General features: G+C 44.7%; 1 protein-coding gene across 1 annotated transcript in view; it reads left to right on the top strand.

Annotated features, from left to right (window-relative positions):
• LOC125240113 overlaps positions 1-16381 on the top strand; it is a 99090-nt gene that overhangs the window by 53518 nt on the left and 29191 nt on the right. Inside the window, 9 exon segments of the mRNA XM_048147959.1 lie at positions 228-309; positions 1535-1644; positions 1647-1715; positions 5247-5426; positions 6343-6705; positions 7580-7699; positions 7850-9694; positions 10701-10842; positions 12061-12170. Coding sequence (XP_048003916.1) covers positions 228-309; positions 1535-1644; positions 1647-1715; positions 5247-5426; positions 6343-6705; positions 7580-7699; positions 7850-9694; positions 10701-10842; positions 12061-12170 — 3021 coding nt within the window.

Raw genomic sequence — 16381 nt, 5'->3', positions numbered from 1 at the left:
ATATGGACAGTAGTTATTTTTAAACATAATTTATATTTAATAAGTCAAAGAGAAAGATATAAAGTAAATGAATTGACCGTGATGTCACTCCTCAGTATTTCATAGTAATTCCATTAGCAAATCGTTTTGACAGTTCTTAAAAAGAAGCTGATTTGACTAGTAGGAAACTAGCCAATTCTGAAAATCCGTATATGAATGGTAGTGTAATGTTATTGTTTGTGTCACAGGAACATCGCAGCTCTCAGATGCACATGGAGATGGAAGATGACTCGACCTCGGTGCGGTCGGCGGAAACGCCGGACGTCAAGAGTGAGTACCGTTAATTGTAGTAAAGATATTGTTTGTTTTTAACATTATAATAAAATTACGGCTTTTTTTAATATTATAGGACATTCTTACACAGATTGACTGAGCCCCACGGTAATCTCAAGAAGACTTGTTGTTGTGGGTACTCAGAAAACGATATACATAATATATAAATACTTATATACATAGAAAACGTCCATGACTCAGGAACAAATATCTGTGCTCATCACACAAATAAATGCCCTTACCGGGATTCGAACCCAGGACCGCGGCTCAGCAGGCAGGGTCACTACCGACTGAGCCAAACCGGTCGGTCGGCTATTGCATCGTTACTACAGCACTCTGCCATTTGAGCCACTAAGACTAACCATAGCCAGCGAATGTTTTCACCATTTACGTCATAGAGCCCTTTTGTAGTGATATTTATCGTAACGGCCCGGCCACGACATTGGTCTAAGCGCGACAGCGGTGAGCGGCAGCCATACGTGCGAATGAAAAGTCCCATCGCTGTGTCTCGCTCCAATGTGTGGCCGCTGCTCACCGCTGTCGCGCTTAGACCAATGTCGTGGCCGGGTCGTACGTGCGATACACTACGGCGACCGCAATTTTAAAGCCATATTAGAAATTCATTAGTTGTAATGCGCTAACCATGTTAATTTATTGTTTTAACAAGTACTTCAGTTATAATGTTTGATTTCAGACTTTAATAGATCTTCGATATTTTCTTTAGTCTATCGAGATGAAGCGTTTTATGATGGAGAGGCTCAGCTATAATTATATTTTTGGTTGTTTTTACCAAGTAATAAGCGTGCAGTCACGTTTTATATACCACCGTTTTATGTCCATAGTCGATACCAAAAACTGTGTACATACATCGAAACATCACGTCGGATTATATTCGCGAAGGGAGAAGGGAGCTCGGTATATGGAGCTTCATTATCTTGGGATCGCGTGATTGTGACACCAGAAAGTTGTAGACATTTTAAAACCGAAATAAGTGTCTGAGGCTGGAATCGTACCAGCGTACCCTGCAATCGCGGCAGATGCCTGTTTCTGCTCGGCCACCCAGGTCACAGCTGCTGAGGTCGAAATTATCTCTCATATGAGTAATCTATACAAGGACTCGTAGCGCCCTCTTGAAATATTTTCAATAGAATATAATTTGACTTGTGTTAATTAGAATTGTAGACATTTTGTCGATCACATTTGAAGTTGAGCTTCATTCCAGTGTCCGAGCAAGAACCGGCCGCCGGCGTGACGCCCGCGCCCGCGCCGGCCGCCGCGCCCTCGCCGCCCTCGCCCCGCGCCGCCGCGCCCGCGCCGCCCGCGCCAGCACCCCCGCCCCCGCCGCCGCCGCCGCCGCCAAGCGGCCTCACACAGACGACCACGTGCCCGCTGACAGGAAACCTGTGAGTGGATAAGATGTGAATAATAATGCCGAAATATTAATTCATGCAAATATAATTCATTAGGACTAAAAAACTAAGGGCCGATTACATGGGCTCAAGGCCGGTTAAACTTAAGGTCTAGCCGCTTATGGTTTACACGCGCGGTGTTGTACGATAGACGACTACGCGTATCTTTGGCCAAAGAAAACGGGGGAAAATGTTTGTGCACTCACGAACTCGTGGTCTCGTCGTTTGCAGCGCCGGTACCGTCAGGGTACGGGCGGAACGTCGGTGGCGGCGGTGGGCGACGAGCTCGCTGTAGTTCAGGTCGCGAGTGTGACCCGTGAAGTCCTTAGCTTGGTCGGCGGCGGAACAGGCGCCGCGCGACTCACAGCCCGGGTCCGGGAGCTGTAGCTTGCGGAGAAAGACGCCAGCGCTATCAGCGCATCGTTGACGCGCCCGCGCCAAAGGCGCCGGTCAGACGACGCCGGCAAATGATGGGGGGGGACGTGTAAAACACCTTGAGGTCGCCGGCGCTACCTTGCAGCAGCGCCCGGCATACAGCCCACGCCCCGTCAGCTGTACTCTACGGTGGGGACTCGGGAGCCCCGCGGGCTTTCAACACACTGCACGCACGCACACTTCACACGCGATATACGTTTTCTTAGTTTACCAACACAAGAACTACGCCTGGCAGCATGTCAAGGCGCAATCAGCCGCCTGCGGCGGCGGCGGGGACCGGATCAGAAATTAATCAACGGAGCGCGCGTGTTCCCGTATTCGATCCTGTGCTCATCTGTCAAAACCGTCGACTGAACCAACCCACGAAAATCTGCGTTCCGTTTGTTCGGTCCGCTCTCCATATCAGACTCAATCCTATTAAAAAACCTTGAATAAATTAAACTTCAAACCGTATCGACATTATTTATACTATTTAATAATAGTTATCACCACACGGGATTTAATAGCAATTCTTAACAAATCTTTGACCTTTTTCTATTTGTGTCTCCCCTCCGAACTACGTGAAACGAAACGCACCAACTTTTTCTATTTGTCAAATTCTGACTTATTTCTACCGTACATTCTCTAACCTATTTCATGTAACCAATATCTAATTACTTTTTTGGAAATACCAAAAGATGTGGGATGTGATCGGATTTACTAAATTCTACGTTAAAAAAGAAAGATTTTGGTGTACGCAAAGTCTAGTTCTGTTTTGTAATTACTGTGTACCAAGTCCTAGAAGTTTGACTTAGCCTAGTGTTTATATCGCGGCATATCTAAAGTTCAGGGCTTCTATATGGCCTAAATGAATGCAAAATTGGGAGTTCAGAAGGTAAGCCACGATTTTATATAGGCGTTAAGCTTCGGTGTATGTTTTCTGTGGAAAAAAACGGCATCGAAAACCGATGGTGATATTGAGGTTAATTTTCATATAAAATGTATGTAGTATCACTACAATGTGTATTTATTTATTAATTATTTATATATTATTTGCCCATTGTCTTTATGGTACCATGTTGTACAAATTGCGGAATTTGTTACCCTCTTTAAGTTTTCTCTCTCATTTACTCAAAGGTTAACTGGAAGAGATCCCTCAAAGGGATAATTTTTTTTAAATGTGTTTTTGTACTATAAAGAGTTACTACTACTACTAAGTATAATCAGGGGCGGCTCACTTCGCGATTCTATCGCCGCGCGACAACTCATGCTGGCGGCCGCGAGTTCGCGACCTAATCAGGGGTTGTGCGCTTTATCACGGAACGCACGTTCGCACATTCTGTTGTTACTTTACGTCGCGAGTTTTTTTTTGAGTTTCATTACGCGATGTCCGCGTGTGGAATGGCTAATAATGCTCAATTAAATAGACATCATGAATAAAATAAATGCCATAGGACATTCTTACACAGATCTACTATTGATGAAGTCACACGGAAAAGTTCAGTAAGGCTTGTCATGTTGAAACTTAAACAAAAATATATAAATACTGTATATATACCTACAAAGTTCCTACCTTCAAGTCTACCTGCAACCCTATCGTCAGTCGTTGCGCACGTGCGGCTCGTTTCTTTGTAAGAATTATGTAGGCATTTAAAAAAAGCGGCATTTCGTGTACATCAAAGCAGTGGGCCTTTTGTACTTGTACTATTATACAGGATGATTCTTTCATAATGGGGCAACACTCAATTGTGATTATTTTTCTTAACTATGACTTAATTGATAAGTACTTAATTGATAGCTAATTATCAATTACGTTCTAATTATGACTTAATTGATGATTAACTATCAATTAAGTCATAGTTAAGAAAAAAAAATATCACAATTTAGTGTTGCCCCATTATGAAAGTTGCTCAGTGTGACCCTCCCCAGTACCCTGTTCACTCCTGCTCACGACTCATGAATCACCCTGTATATTCTGTGGTATAATGCTGCTACATACTGCTACAGGTATTCTCGATAGAATTACCGATCGCTATGACATTTACCTGTATTTACTGCAAGGCTCGCGTTGCCGTCGTCCGAATTCGCCGCCCGCGCCTCTACCGGCCGCTACCGCTGACGCCAAGGAGACCCCTTATAGATGATCCTGATCATTGATCATGTGCTCGCTTACAGTAAACCAGGGGTCTATCGCTCTATTTGCTCGAACTAATGGTTAGCTTGGTTGATGTCGCCAATGACAACACCACACAGACAGGAAATGTGTGAGTACAATTGCCATCACAGCCGATGTAAGCCGTAGACTGCTTCTTCAAGATACCTCTATCCTCTTTGCCGCTCAATGTGCAATGAGATGCGGGTTCAATAGAATTTTAACTTTCATGTGAATAAATAAAGTAGCAATTCTTTTGTCTCTAAAACTTTTCGAACAAATGAAACTCAACTCATTTAAAAATGCAATTGGAATCAAATTCTCTAGCAAATTTTTTGTATGGTGGGCGTTACGAGGCTATAGTTGCAGCAACTGTTATCTGCAAAAATACTTTGGCCAACGATTATGCTGGTACAACCAGCTAGGCCGATTGGAATATTTGCTAAAAATGCGTAATATCGGTTGTCAATTTACACACTGGCATCATTTTAGAGCAGGCTCCAAGGGGATGTTCGTTTGCGTTATTCGTTGTTGTTAGTCATTTAAAATAATAATGATTAAAATAGATTCATAACTTCTCAAGCAATAGTGGTTTAAAGTTAACTCGAAAATCGAGCATTTTAGTAAACTTTCAAAAAAATTCTTAGAGGAAGTGTAATAAATGTTATAGTATGCTATATATTCGTGAACTACTCAGTAAGCCCTTTTATTTGATACCCCACACGGCATGGTTTGATGAAAAAATTTTTTTTCTTTGTATGCGATTTTTGATTGCCGGGGTGCAGGGAAGGGGACCACAAAACTGGTTGGCAACATGTGTTTATATGGTGTCCGGGATCTATAAAATATATATCTGAAGTCAGAATGAGGTGCGCTATTTTTGCAAACGAACATCCCCTTGGAGCCTGCTCTATTTATCTAAATAACAAAATTGTAATAACACACTGTTTGTTCCTTAGGCCCCAAAGAAAGAGAAAGGCCCCGCGCCTCTACCGCCGGGCGCGTCCCCGCCCGCCTCCCCCGCGCCCGCGCCCGCCCCCGCGCCCGCGCCCGCCGCAGTCCCCGCCCCCGCCGCGCCAAGAAAACCCCCCGCGCCGCCGCCGCCGCAGCACGCCGCCGGAGAACTGCTCGTGGACCAGGTAACCTACAACACTGTCCGCACCTACAAGTCTACATGCCAGTATCGTAAGATCAAACTAAAGTAAAAAGCCCCGCTGCCACTCACGCTCAAGCTGCAGCCCCCGCTACGACCCCCACGCCGCCGCTGCGGACGACCAGTGGCCCGTTTCTCGAAAGGTACAAGCCTTGTATTACAAGTGTGTTTCCATGACAACCCATACGATTTGACAGTTCGCGCACTTGTAATACAAGGCTTGTACCTTTCGAGAAACGGGCCACAGGTCACCTAGTAGAACACACCTTAAGGTCCCCCACATCTAGCGTCTCGCGTTCATACAGTTCGCCCGACGCTACGCTCGCGAGACGCTAAATGTGAGGGGACCCTTACTTGACATTTCAATTTACAACTGTGTCCTAAAATCAAATCCGTTCCCTTCTGTATAAACACACAAAACCGACTTCATATATTCCACAGCAAAATCTTATTAAGAATTTAAATCAGTTTAAATACCTCTCTAAGTCAAAAATATTCATATTTTATTTGTACCTTGACAACGTATACACTGCATTTCAACCCGATATGTATATCATATCGGCCTCTCTAGCACAACTTGCCTTGTCGCGCGCGAGTACTTGAAGTCGAGCTTGATGTATGGACTCGCGCGCGACAAGGCAAGTTGTGCTAAAGGGTCTGGGGCCCATTTCTCAAAACTGAAAGTTACAAGCGAAAGTCTCTTTCCAACTTGTCATATTAGACATTGACAACCACTTGTAAATTGTAACTTGTAGCTTCGAGAAATGGACCCCTGGGGCCCGTTGCGCGAACTGTCAAATCGTATGGGTTGTCATGGAAACACACTTGTAATACAAGGCTTATGCCTTTCGAGAACGGGCCACTGGGCTTAAACTTGTAATACTCAAAACTTATTCTTCTAGGTGTGTCGAGAAGCGGAGAAAGTGGTCGAAGAAAAACAGAAAACACCAGAAAAGAAAGAAACAAAAGACAAACCGAAACCCGAGCCGAGCCCAGAAAAAGAACCTCCCAGAACAGAACAGAACGAAAAAGAAGTTAGAAATAAGAGCAGACCCAGCTCCATAGTCAGTGATTCCAGCACAGAAGGAAAGAAGTACATCAGGACAAACTCTAGTGAAGGGAAGAAGTATTCTAGAACGAATTCGGTTGAGAAGGCGGTTGTGGAGATTGAGAGTAGAAGAGAAGAGAGGGAGAAGAGTAGAGAACGGCAGAGGGAGGAAAGTAAGAGTATAGAGACGAATGCTGTGGAAATTAGGCCTGTTACGGTGAGTTTTTAAATGATTTACACATTTAGGATGTGTATCTTTCATACTAAGAGTCGTGTCAAAATAAGGGTTAAGGACAAACAATTATACAATGATTGATTTCACAACCTTACTTAAATGTAAATAATCTCTGATTTTTAATCAACTTCAAGCAATTATTTTATTTGCGTGCGCTCAATGAGAATGCTCTTCGTTTTGGAGTGAAACATGTCGAGCAATCTTCGTCTTTTATACACGTGTGACCCGTTTCTGCATATTTAATATGTCAGTAGGCTAGTTTCCCACTAGTCAAATCAGCTTCTTTTTAAGAACTGTCAAAACGATTTGCTAATATGGAATTACTATGAAATACTGAGGAGTGCTGTCACGGTCAATTCCTTTACTTTATATCTTTCTCTTTGACTTATTAAATAGAAATTATGTTTAAACATAACTACTGTATACGTTTCTTTTAATTGTGCGGTGCTTTATTTCGTGCACTGCATAAAATATTTTATTTTAAGTATAGGAAACTAGCCTATTGTTGTTATTTTGTATTTATTAAATACTAGCTTTTGACCGCGGCTTCGCTCGCGTTAGAAAGAGACAAAAAGTAGCCTATGTCACTCTACATCCCTTCAACTATCTCCACTTAAAAAATCACGACAATTCGTCGCTCCGTTTTCCCGTGAAGGACGGACAAACAAACAGACACACACACTTTCCCATTTATAATATTAGTATGGATGCCTAATGTTCTTCAGTGTAGACAATGTAGACATGCCTTGGTCAAGGCAACACTCGCATATCTAAATTTTCCATTTACCACTCAATCATTAATACGCCTTGTCGCTCGCTCGGTGTGGACACTCCCTTCAATTCAGTCTCGTTCCAGCCGCCACAACCCAAAGAGCCGCACAAGCCATCAGCGCCGCCAGTCCCCGCCGTCGCCCAGCAAGTGGTGACCGTGGCCACGCCGGTGCTGGTCGCCGTGAGCGAGCGAGTCTCGCTCGTGGTGGAGCCCGTGGAGCCCAACTCGCTGGCGGCCACGCCCGCCGGCCTCGTCACCGTCACCACCACACACCCGCCCGTGCTCGCCGCTAACGCGCCCGTGAGTATACTGCACCCAGTGCTAGTCGCCGTGAGCGAGCGAGTCTCGCTCGTGGTGGAGCCCGTGGAGCCCAACTCGCTGGCGGCCACGCCCGCCGGCCTCGTCACCGTCACCACCACACACCCGCCGGTGCTCGCCGCTAACGCGCCCGTGAGTATACTGCACCTGACCACACCAGTGCTAGTCGCCGTGAGCGAGCGAGTCTCGCTCGTGGTGGAGCCCGTGGAGCCCAACTCGCTGGCGGCCACGCCCGCCGGCCTCGTCACCGTCACCACCACACACCCGCCGGTGCTCGCCGCTAACGCGCCCGTGAGTATACTGCACCTGACCACACCAGTGCTAGTCGCCGTGAGCGAGCGAGTCTCGCTCGTGGTGGAGCCCGTGGAGCCCAACTCGCTGGCGGCCACGCCCGCCGGCCTCGTCACCGTCACCACCACACACCCGCCGGTGCTCGCCGCTAACGCGCCCGTGAGTATACTGCACCTGACCACACCAGTGCTAGTCGCCGTGAGCGAGCGAGTCTCGCTCGTGGTGGAGCCCGTGGAGCCCAACTCGCTGGCGGCCACGCCCGCCGGCCTCGTCACCGTCACCACCACAGACCCGCCGGTGCTCGCCGCTAACGCGCCCGTGAGTATACTGCACCTGACCACACCAGTGCTAGTCGCCGTGAGCGAGCGAGTCTCGCTCGTGGTGGAGCCCGTGGAGCCCAACTCGCTGGCGGCCACGCCCGCCGGCCTCGTCACCGTCACCACCACACACCCGCCGGTGCTCGCCGCTAACGCGCCCGTGAGTATACTGCACCTGACCACACCAGTGCTAGTCGCCGTGAGCGAGCGAGTCTCGCTCGTGGTGGAGCCCGTGGAGCCCAACTCGCTGGCGGCCACGCCCGCCGGCCTCGTCACCGTCACCACCACACACCCGCCGGTGCTCGCCGCTAACGCGCCCGTGAGTATACTGCACCTGACCACACCAGTGCTAGTCGCCGTGAGCGAGCGAGTCTCGCTCGTGGTGGAGCCCGTGGAGCCCAACTCGCTGGCGGCCACGCCCGCCGGCCTCGTCACCGTCACCACCACACACCCGCCGGTGCTCGCCGCTAACGCGCCCGTGAGTATACTGCACCTGACCACACCAGTGCTAGTCGCCGTGAGCGAGCGAGTCTCGCTCGTGGTGGAGCCCGTGGAGCCCAACTCGCTGGCGGCCACGCCCGCCGGCCTCGTCACCGTCACCACCACACACCCGCCGGTGCTCGTCGCTAACGCGCCCGTGAGTATACTGCACCTGACCACACCAGTGCTAGTCGCCGTGAGCGAGCGAGTCTCGCTCGTGGTGGAGCCCGTGGAGCCCAACTCGCTGGCGGCCACGCCCGCCGGCCTCGTCACCGTCACCACCACACACCCGCCGGTGCTCGCCGCTAACGCGCCCGTGAGTATACTGCACCTGACCACACCAGTGCTAGTCGCCGTGAGCGAGCGAGTCTCGCTCGTGGTGGAGCCCGTGGAGCCCAACTCGCTGGCGGCCACGCCCGCCGGCCTCGTCACCGTCACCACCACACACCCGCCGGTGCTCGCCGCTAACGCGCCCGTGAGTATACTGCACCTGACCACACCAGTGCTAGTCGCCGTGAGCGAGCGAGTCTCGCTCGTGGTGGAGCCCGTGGAGCCCAACTCGCTGGCGGCCACGCCCGCCGGCCTCGTCACCGTCACCACCACACACCCGCCGGTGCTCGCCGCTAACGCGCCCGTGAGTATACTGCACCTGACCACACCAGTGCTAGTCGCCGTGAGCGAGCGAGTCTCGCTCGTGGTGGAGCCCGTGGAGCCCAACTCGCTGGCGGCCACGCCCGCCGGCCTCGTCACCGTCACCACCACACACCCGCCGGTGCTCGCCGCTAACGCGCCCGTGAGTATACTGCACCTGACCACACCGGTGCTAGTCTTTTTAACCGCCTTCCAAATCTCAAGGGAAGGGGTTCTCAATTCGTCAGTATTTTTTTTTAAATGTTTGTTCCTCGATATCTCCATCGTTACTGGACTGATTTTGAATTTTTTTTTTATTGAATGTATATTTATACAGATTGGTCCCATTTTTCTCAGAACCCAGTTCTGATGATGGGACCCTGGAGAAATCGAGGGAACTCCTCAAATCTGAAAGGCATACATATGGTGATTTTTGTGTTTTTAAAGGAACGGCATGCATTTACGTACGGAACAGTGACATTTGGTGTAGTGGAACTGAACGGCACACTTATAGTGACTTTGGTATTTTTATAAGAACGGCATGCACTTACGTCCAGAACAGTGACATTTGGTGCAGTGGAACTGCTGATGAAGAGTGAGCCGCCCCTGGTTAGAGTTCCGTTCTGATAATCATTCTCATCTGTAAGTACTTCAGAATCATCCAAATTTCAAAATTGGTTTAGAAATGACGGAGATATCGAATAACAAACATTAAAAAATATACAGACGAATTGATAACATAATCCAACATTTGAAAGTATTTATCACCAGAACCCCAAAGGAAGGCGGTTTTTTTTTCTTAAAAATTATTTTAGTATGAATAGGTAGACGTTTGACCACGATCACACCTGATGGTAAGTGATGATGCGGCCTACGGTGGAGCACGCTTATCTATGAGATACTCATTCACTCTCGCTTTAAAGAGACCTGGATTGTACTCATGCGGAAACACAGACCCCAAGCAGGGCATTCCACTCCTTGGCGGTTCGCAAAAGAAATGTTGAAGCGAAACGCTTAGTGCGTATTTTTGGAATACTAACCGTGAAGCGATGCCGCATTGCCGCTTGTCTGGTGGTCCTATGGTGAAATGGGGACGGAGGAACAAGGTTGTACAGTTCCTCAGCGCACTTAATTCGTGTTTTATTTATCTTACAATAATTTGCCTGCAGCTCCCGCCCAACGCCGTCACAATTTCAACGACGCCGCCTATCGCCGACGAAGTGGTCATAGTTGGCGCTGGCTCTTCGTCCGATGATGACTGCTTCGCTCCGTCTTCACTAGACTCTTTAGATTGCACCAACTCGTACACAGGTAACTACTGTCTGAGGTCCATTTCTTGAAGCTACAAGTTACAATTTACAAGCGGTAATCAATGTGTAATATGACAAGTTGGAAAGAGACTTCCGCGTGTGACCTGTAGCTTTAAGTGTTGAGAAATGGGCCCTTGATCTCCGCTGATTTAATATCAATCGAAGACATATATAACTCCAAATAGACAGATAAAGTCTAAGAAAAAAACGTACCTCATTATGAAACGACAAGCTAATGATATAAGCACAGATGTCATATATACCATAGATCAAGCAAACGTATCTACTTAGCGTGTCAAATGAACTCAGTGAAATCCACTGAGTTGTCCGTCTTTAATCGCAGCTTGCAGCTTTCGGGCGTCAAGTTTTGTAAGTTGAAGTCAATCAAAACATAAAAAATGCCTCGTTACGTGATATTCAATTGCAACAACACAAAAATTATGAACAATCAAGAGCCTGAGACATATTTAAAATTACAGGCAAGAAACAACTTCAGTACAAAATTTGACACGCTCGGCCCCTATACAAATAGATGAACTTGTTTCTTCTAGTGGATATAAGCCAAATTGTCAAAACTGAGGTTCTAAAGTTTTAAGCCTGTGTCAAGAGATGGCAGTCTATGCACTGTGATTACACATTTTACTTCGACAGTAACTCTCTAATACTCGATCCTCTTTGATATCAATGATGTCCATTACCGATCAGGTTGGTCATCGACTATAACTCATAGGTAATACATTTGACTTCTGTAATAACTTGCCAGACTCTTTAAACCACTGTTGTTAGAAGTAGTGTTACTTCTGTATCTATTGCAAAGAAATGTGTGTGTCTTGTGCATTATCTTTTTATACTCTAGATTATCTTTTTAAGTCCTCAATATTTCTGAAATATTGCGAAGCTGCAGTGACTGTAATAGGGGTATTCCACGAGAATGTCGCTTACGACATGCAATTCTTCTAATACTTCTGAAGACGCTAAGAAAGCGAAGTTGTGTCTGACAACCTTTCATGACTTGGTTAACCAACTGGCAGTAGCTTCTCGAGCTTTACGGATTTGATTGAAATAGCTGCCATACAAGGCAAAAGCACGTGATCACAACACGTAAAGTAGTTCAAATTCAAACATCTGTAGGAGTTTTGAGAACATAACACATACAAACAAATTTTGTATAGAGTGTGAGTTTTTGTCGCAGGCAACTTGAGTTTATTATTATTTACAGAAAAAACTCGAGGACGCCGATTGGACAGCAGCGAAGTGTTGATATTGAGCCCCGGCGCTGCCGGCGACTCAGGCGTCTTCGACGACAGCGTCAACAATGTAAACATCAACGTGAGTATTCCGTCGAATTAGTAGCCAAGTTTTTATAGACACTTCCTCAGTCCGTAAGGAAACAAACAAATAACACCAAACAACCAACATATACGAACGTGCGTGGTATTTGCCTGTTTTCAATTTCTTTTTGCCGGTGATCGACGTCGGTATCGGTTTTTTGAACAAATCAAAAAGTTATAACAGTTCTTAGTTCCCGTGTGGTGACGAGTTAAGAATTTCACCACCCCCTTTCTTCCCGTGGGTGCCGTAGAAGTCGACTGTGGGATATGGGTTAAATTATGGTGTAGACGAGAGGCTGGCAACCTGTTCTTTTAACCCCTTTTTGCCAAAAGTGGCACTGAAACTTAATACAGATGTAGTGCGGAAAGATTTGCCTCGCATTGTTACGGAAACGTACGAACGTGTCATGCTGTTTCAGTCAGTGTCAGTACAAGATTTACTGACATTGACTGAACTAGCATGACAAATACGAACGTTTCCGAAGGAAACCCTTTTCGCGCTACATCTGTAGTTCGTGTGCTCTGCCTACCCCTTTATGGGATACAGGCGTGATTATATGTATGTATAACAATTCCTTAAGTTCCCGCATTTTTATGTACTCACAAAACCTTCAAAAAGAATGCACTTTACATAGTAAAGGAATGAATTTAACAACCAGTTAAAAATGAAGCCAGTGCCAAATCCCAATCCCTTATTATACAATCCTTATAAAACTAACGATAGCACGATGTAGAAATTTCTACACTTGGTACAGCGACATCTCTTGTGACATTTCTTAAACTTTTAGTGTGTAACTGACTCTATGGAATTACAGTTTCCCAACACATAATTTAACTTTTTTCTGATGCTAACCGATTAGAGTTGCACTGGTCGTGATCACAGAAAACTGATGTTAATTAATCGCGTTCGACTTGAGTGACTTTAAACATGTAATCAAAGTGTTTGACAAATTGACACGTTTTGCCAAGCGTGATAGTGCCGTATTTGTGGTCGGTGGTGTTTGTCACACAGACAAGCGTGTGGAACAGCTCTAAAATGTGAAACCCCGTGTCCTAATCTCCTCTTAGTTACGTCCATGACTGATGTTCTAATTGTATCTATGTATATCTATACTAGCTTTCGCCCTCGGCTTCGCTCGCGTTAAGACGCTACGATACCCCTCATTTCTCCATACAAACGCTCTCGCCTGTTTCCTCTCTGGTTTTTGAAGCTAGATCAATGGTTTTTTCAACACAGACTTTTATTATCAATATCTGTGTCGGACCGTTTTGCTTTTTTTGATATTTTTGTTTTAAAAGGAATTAGAGCCTCTCAAAGTTGGTCAAAACGGCTTAATTGAATTTGCCAGAAAGAAAGGCGTGGTATTCAAAACTGAGATCAATTATCCAAAAAAACGAAACGGTCCGACACAGATAATTTCCTTGTCATTCTGATTTCCAAATTTCGTAACGATTGGTTAAGTTTTGGAGGAGGAAACAGTCGAGAGCGGAACCTCGATTTTTGCAGTTTTTACGCGGGATTTCGCGCCTGAGCTGCAGTTGTCCCTATCGCACCAAATTTAGGGGCGGGGCTAAGTTTTTATATACGTACACTGAAATAAAGTGATGGGAAATACTCGACATCTAATGTCGATAATCTAGTGATGTGAAAAGTTATCGATATACTACGTCGAAATATCGACATACCGTGTTTGACGAACTTTTTAGTTAGAAATACGTACTATTATATGTTCATATTTAAAATTGGTGGTCCAAAAAAGACCAGTCTGCTCCGAGACCACGGGGACAATGCCGTCCTTGAAACGTCGGAGGTTAGTGTTTAAAACATAGTAAATACGCGATTAAGTCCCGTTTGCAATTTTAAATATGTGTAAAAATCGTGAAAGTTTGAATCTGTATTATATATTCTGTGGAAATACTAAGTCCATATTTTTATAAGTATAGGTACGTAACAATTGCATACAGGTATAGGTTTATTTTATACATGCATAACTTTTCTCGTCATTGGTTTACTAGTAACAATTATAAAGTTATGCTGTATTTTACGATAGATTCCACGAATATTAGGCAACTATTTGGTATTCGGTCTTTTCAGCCATTTTGCCGAAAATTTGGTATTCGGTCATCATTGTTTATTTATTACTATTCTTCCGAACACCAATTAGGTAAGTAGTTATATTAGTCATATTATATGTACTTATTTACACACAATAAAAACAGACATAATATTAATAATTTAAGTCATGTTTTAAAATATTTAAAAAAACGATGGGCCTTATTTAGTAATACATAGTTTGTTCAGGTTGGTACCAATACCTGCCCTTAATAAGGCCCAGTGCTTAAATTTCTTCTAAGTTTTATCAATCATGCCGTTTTGTATATTTTCTTCGCAGACATAGAATCAAAAAATGCCCTAAATAGTTACTTCTCTAAATAAGGCCCATCGCTCGCTTCTTAAGTTTTATAACTTTGTGTAAACATTGTGTTCATGAATTCAATCATCAATTTTTGTGATAAGTATTTATACTACGGTCTGTCGTCTAAAACCCATTTATTCAGGACTATGCATTTAGGATATGGTACTCTAAATTAGAGGGGTTCAAGTCTTAACAAGCAGTGCGTCAAGGTCAATGTGGTCAAGATAGGCAGACTTTATTTCATATTAAGTTTAAAGGGACAAAATTAGGTACTTAATTAAAGTAGTGTGGGGTAGCCTGCTGTCCTACGGGGCAATAAATATTATAATGTATTGTGTTTATGTGTATTGTGTATCATAAGTACTGGGCGTTTGCGGGGTCGCCTTCCACTCTGAGGCCACCACTCAAATACTGGCGCTGTTGATAGCTCATCTTTGAAGATTATATCCGATCCATCTCTATTTCCGCAGCGCTACTTCTTGGGTATCGAAGGTTGTGAACATGTGGACACATGGGCGGCATGGGCCTTATTTCATACCTGCATCAAATAAGACCTATAGTTTTTCTGTTTAATAATACTTACTTTTTACTTTTTTACTTACTGCACGAAATTTTTGAACCATTTACACTTATCAAGTTATAAAATGTACATAACATTTCGAAACTTAACCCTTTAACGCTCAAAAATTTTTTTCTATTTTTTTCTGGTTTCAAGCACATAAATGAGTTCTTAGGGGTAATATAAACCACAGAAAAATAATAAAAAAAATATTTTGTGTGTTATGTTTTAGAAAACATATGCTAAGAATACTTGACATTGCCCAACTTTCAGCAAATAACTTTTGATAACCAATGTTCAGTATTCTTGACATTGCGAACGGATTAGAGAGATAACTAATTTAAAAAAAAATGAGTTTTTATGTTAAAAGTATTTATGGAGTAACTTAAAACGTCGAAATACAATTTATATTCACTTCCAGAGTCAGACTAAGCTAAGTTGGCAGTAGTTTTGATAGCTCCACATGTTTAAGGGTGAAGTAACCGTCATAATTTCATTGAAGTTTGACGTGTAAATGACACTTGTGGAGTTTGTGCCATCAAAAGAGCTGTCAACTTACCTGGGTTTGATACGAGGCATAATCTTAATTTGCAATTTGAACCCTAAATGTTTTTTTTTCCAACTTTGCAATACCTACATGCACCGTAAAAGATATACACCAGCAAGAGTCACGTCATGTACCATCGTACCTTCTGAACTATAAATCATAAAACTCGTGTCTTTTTTGCATTATTCCAGCATTTTGCCACGGCTCTTGAAAGCCTGGAGTCCGTTTTTGGCAACCAATCACAGGTTTTGGCGTAGACGCTAGTTTCATGAAAGCGAATGCCTGTGCTTCCACTCCAGACGGTAAACTAGGGCTAGTTGGGATTAGTTCGGTTTCCTGAATGTGTCTTTCTTGAAAGTCTAGGAACTACCGTTTGCCTTTCTAACAAATGCAATTGGTTAGGCTTAGCCCTGTGTTTTATCAGCTTAATTGCTAGTTGTAATATCGGTAAAGCCTAGCGGTAAGAACGTGCGAATTTATTTGAATCTGGAAGTCGCGGAGACATAATCATTTGATATTAGCTGGTCGCTTTACGCTGAACAAAAAACATTTTAAGGAAACCGAATTAATCCCAATAAAGTCTAGTCTGGTTTTCTAAAAGTTAATGCTTATACCAATCATTGAGATTAGTTGATGCCATAAACCACGATAGGTCAAGGATGATTATGACTGCTAGTTGTAATCTA

The sequence above is a fragment of the Leguminivora glycinivorella genome, chromosome 26 (genome assembly GCF_023078275.1).
Source record: "Leguminivora glycinivorella isolate SPB_JAAS2020 chromosome 26, LegGlyc_1.1, whole genome shotgun sequence".
Lineage (NCBI taxonomy): Eukaryota > Metazoa > Arthropoda > Insecta > Lepidoptera > Tortricidae > Leguminivora > Leguminivora glycinivorella.
The sequence above is the reverse complement of the archived record's forward strand: the minus strand, read 5'-3'. Positions and strand labels throughout refer to the sequence as shown.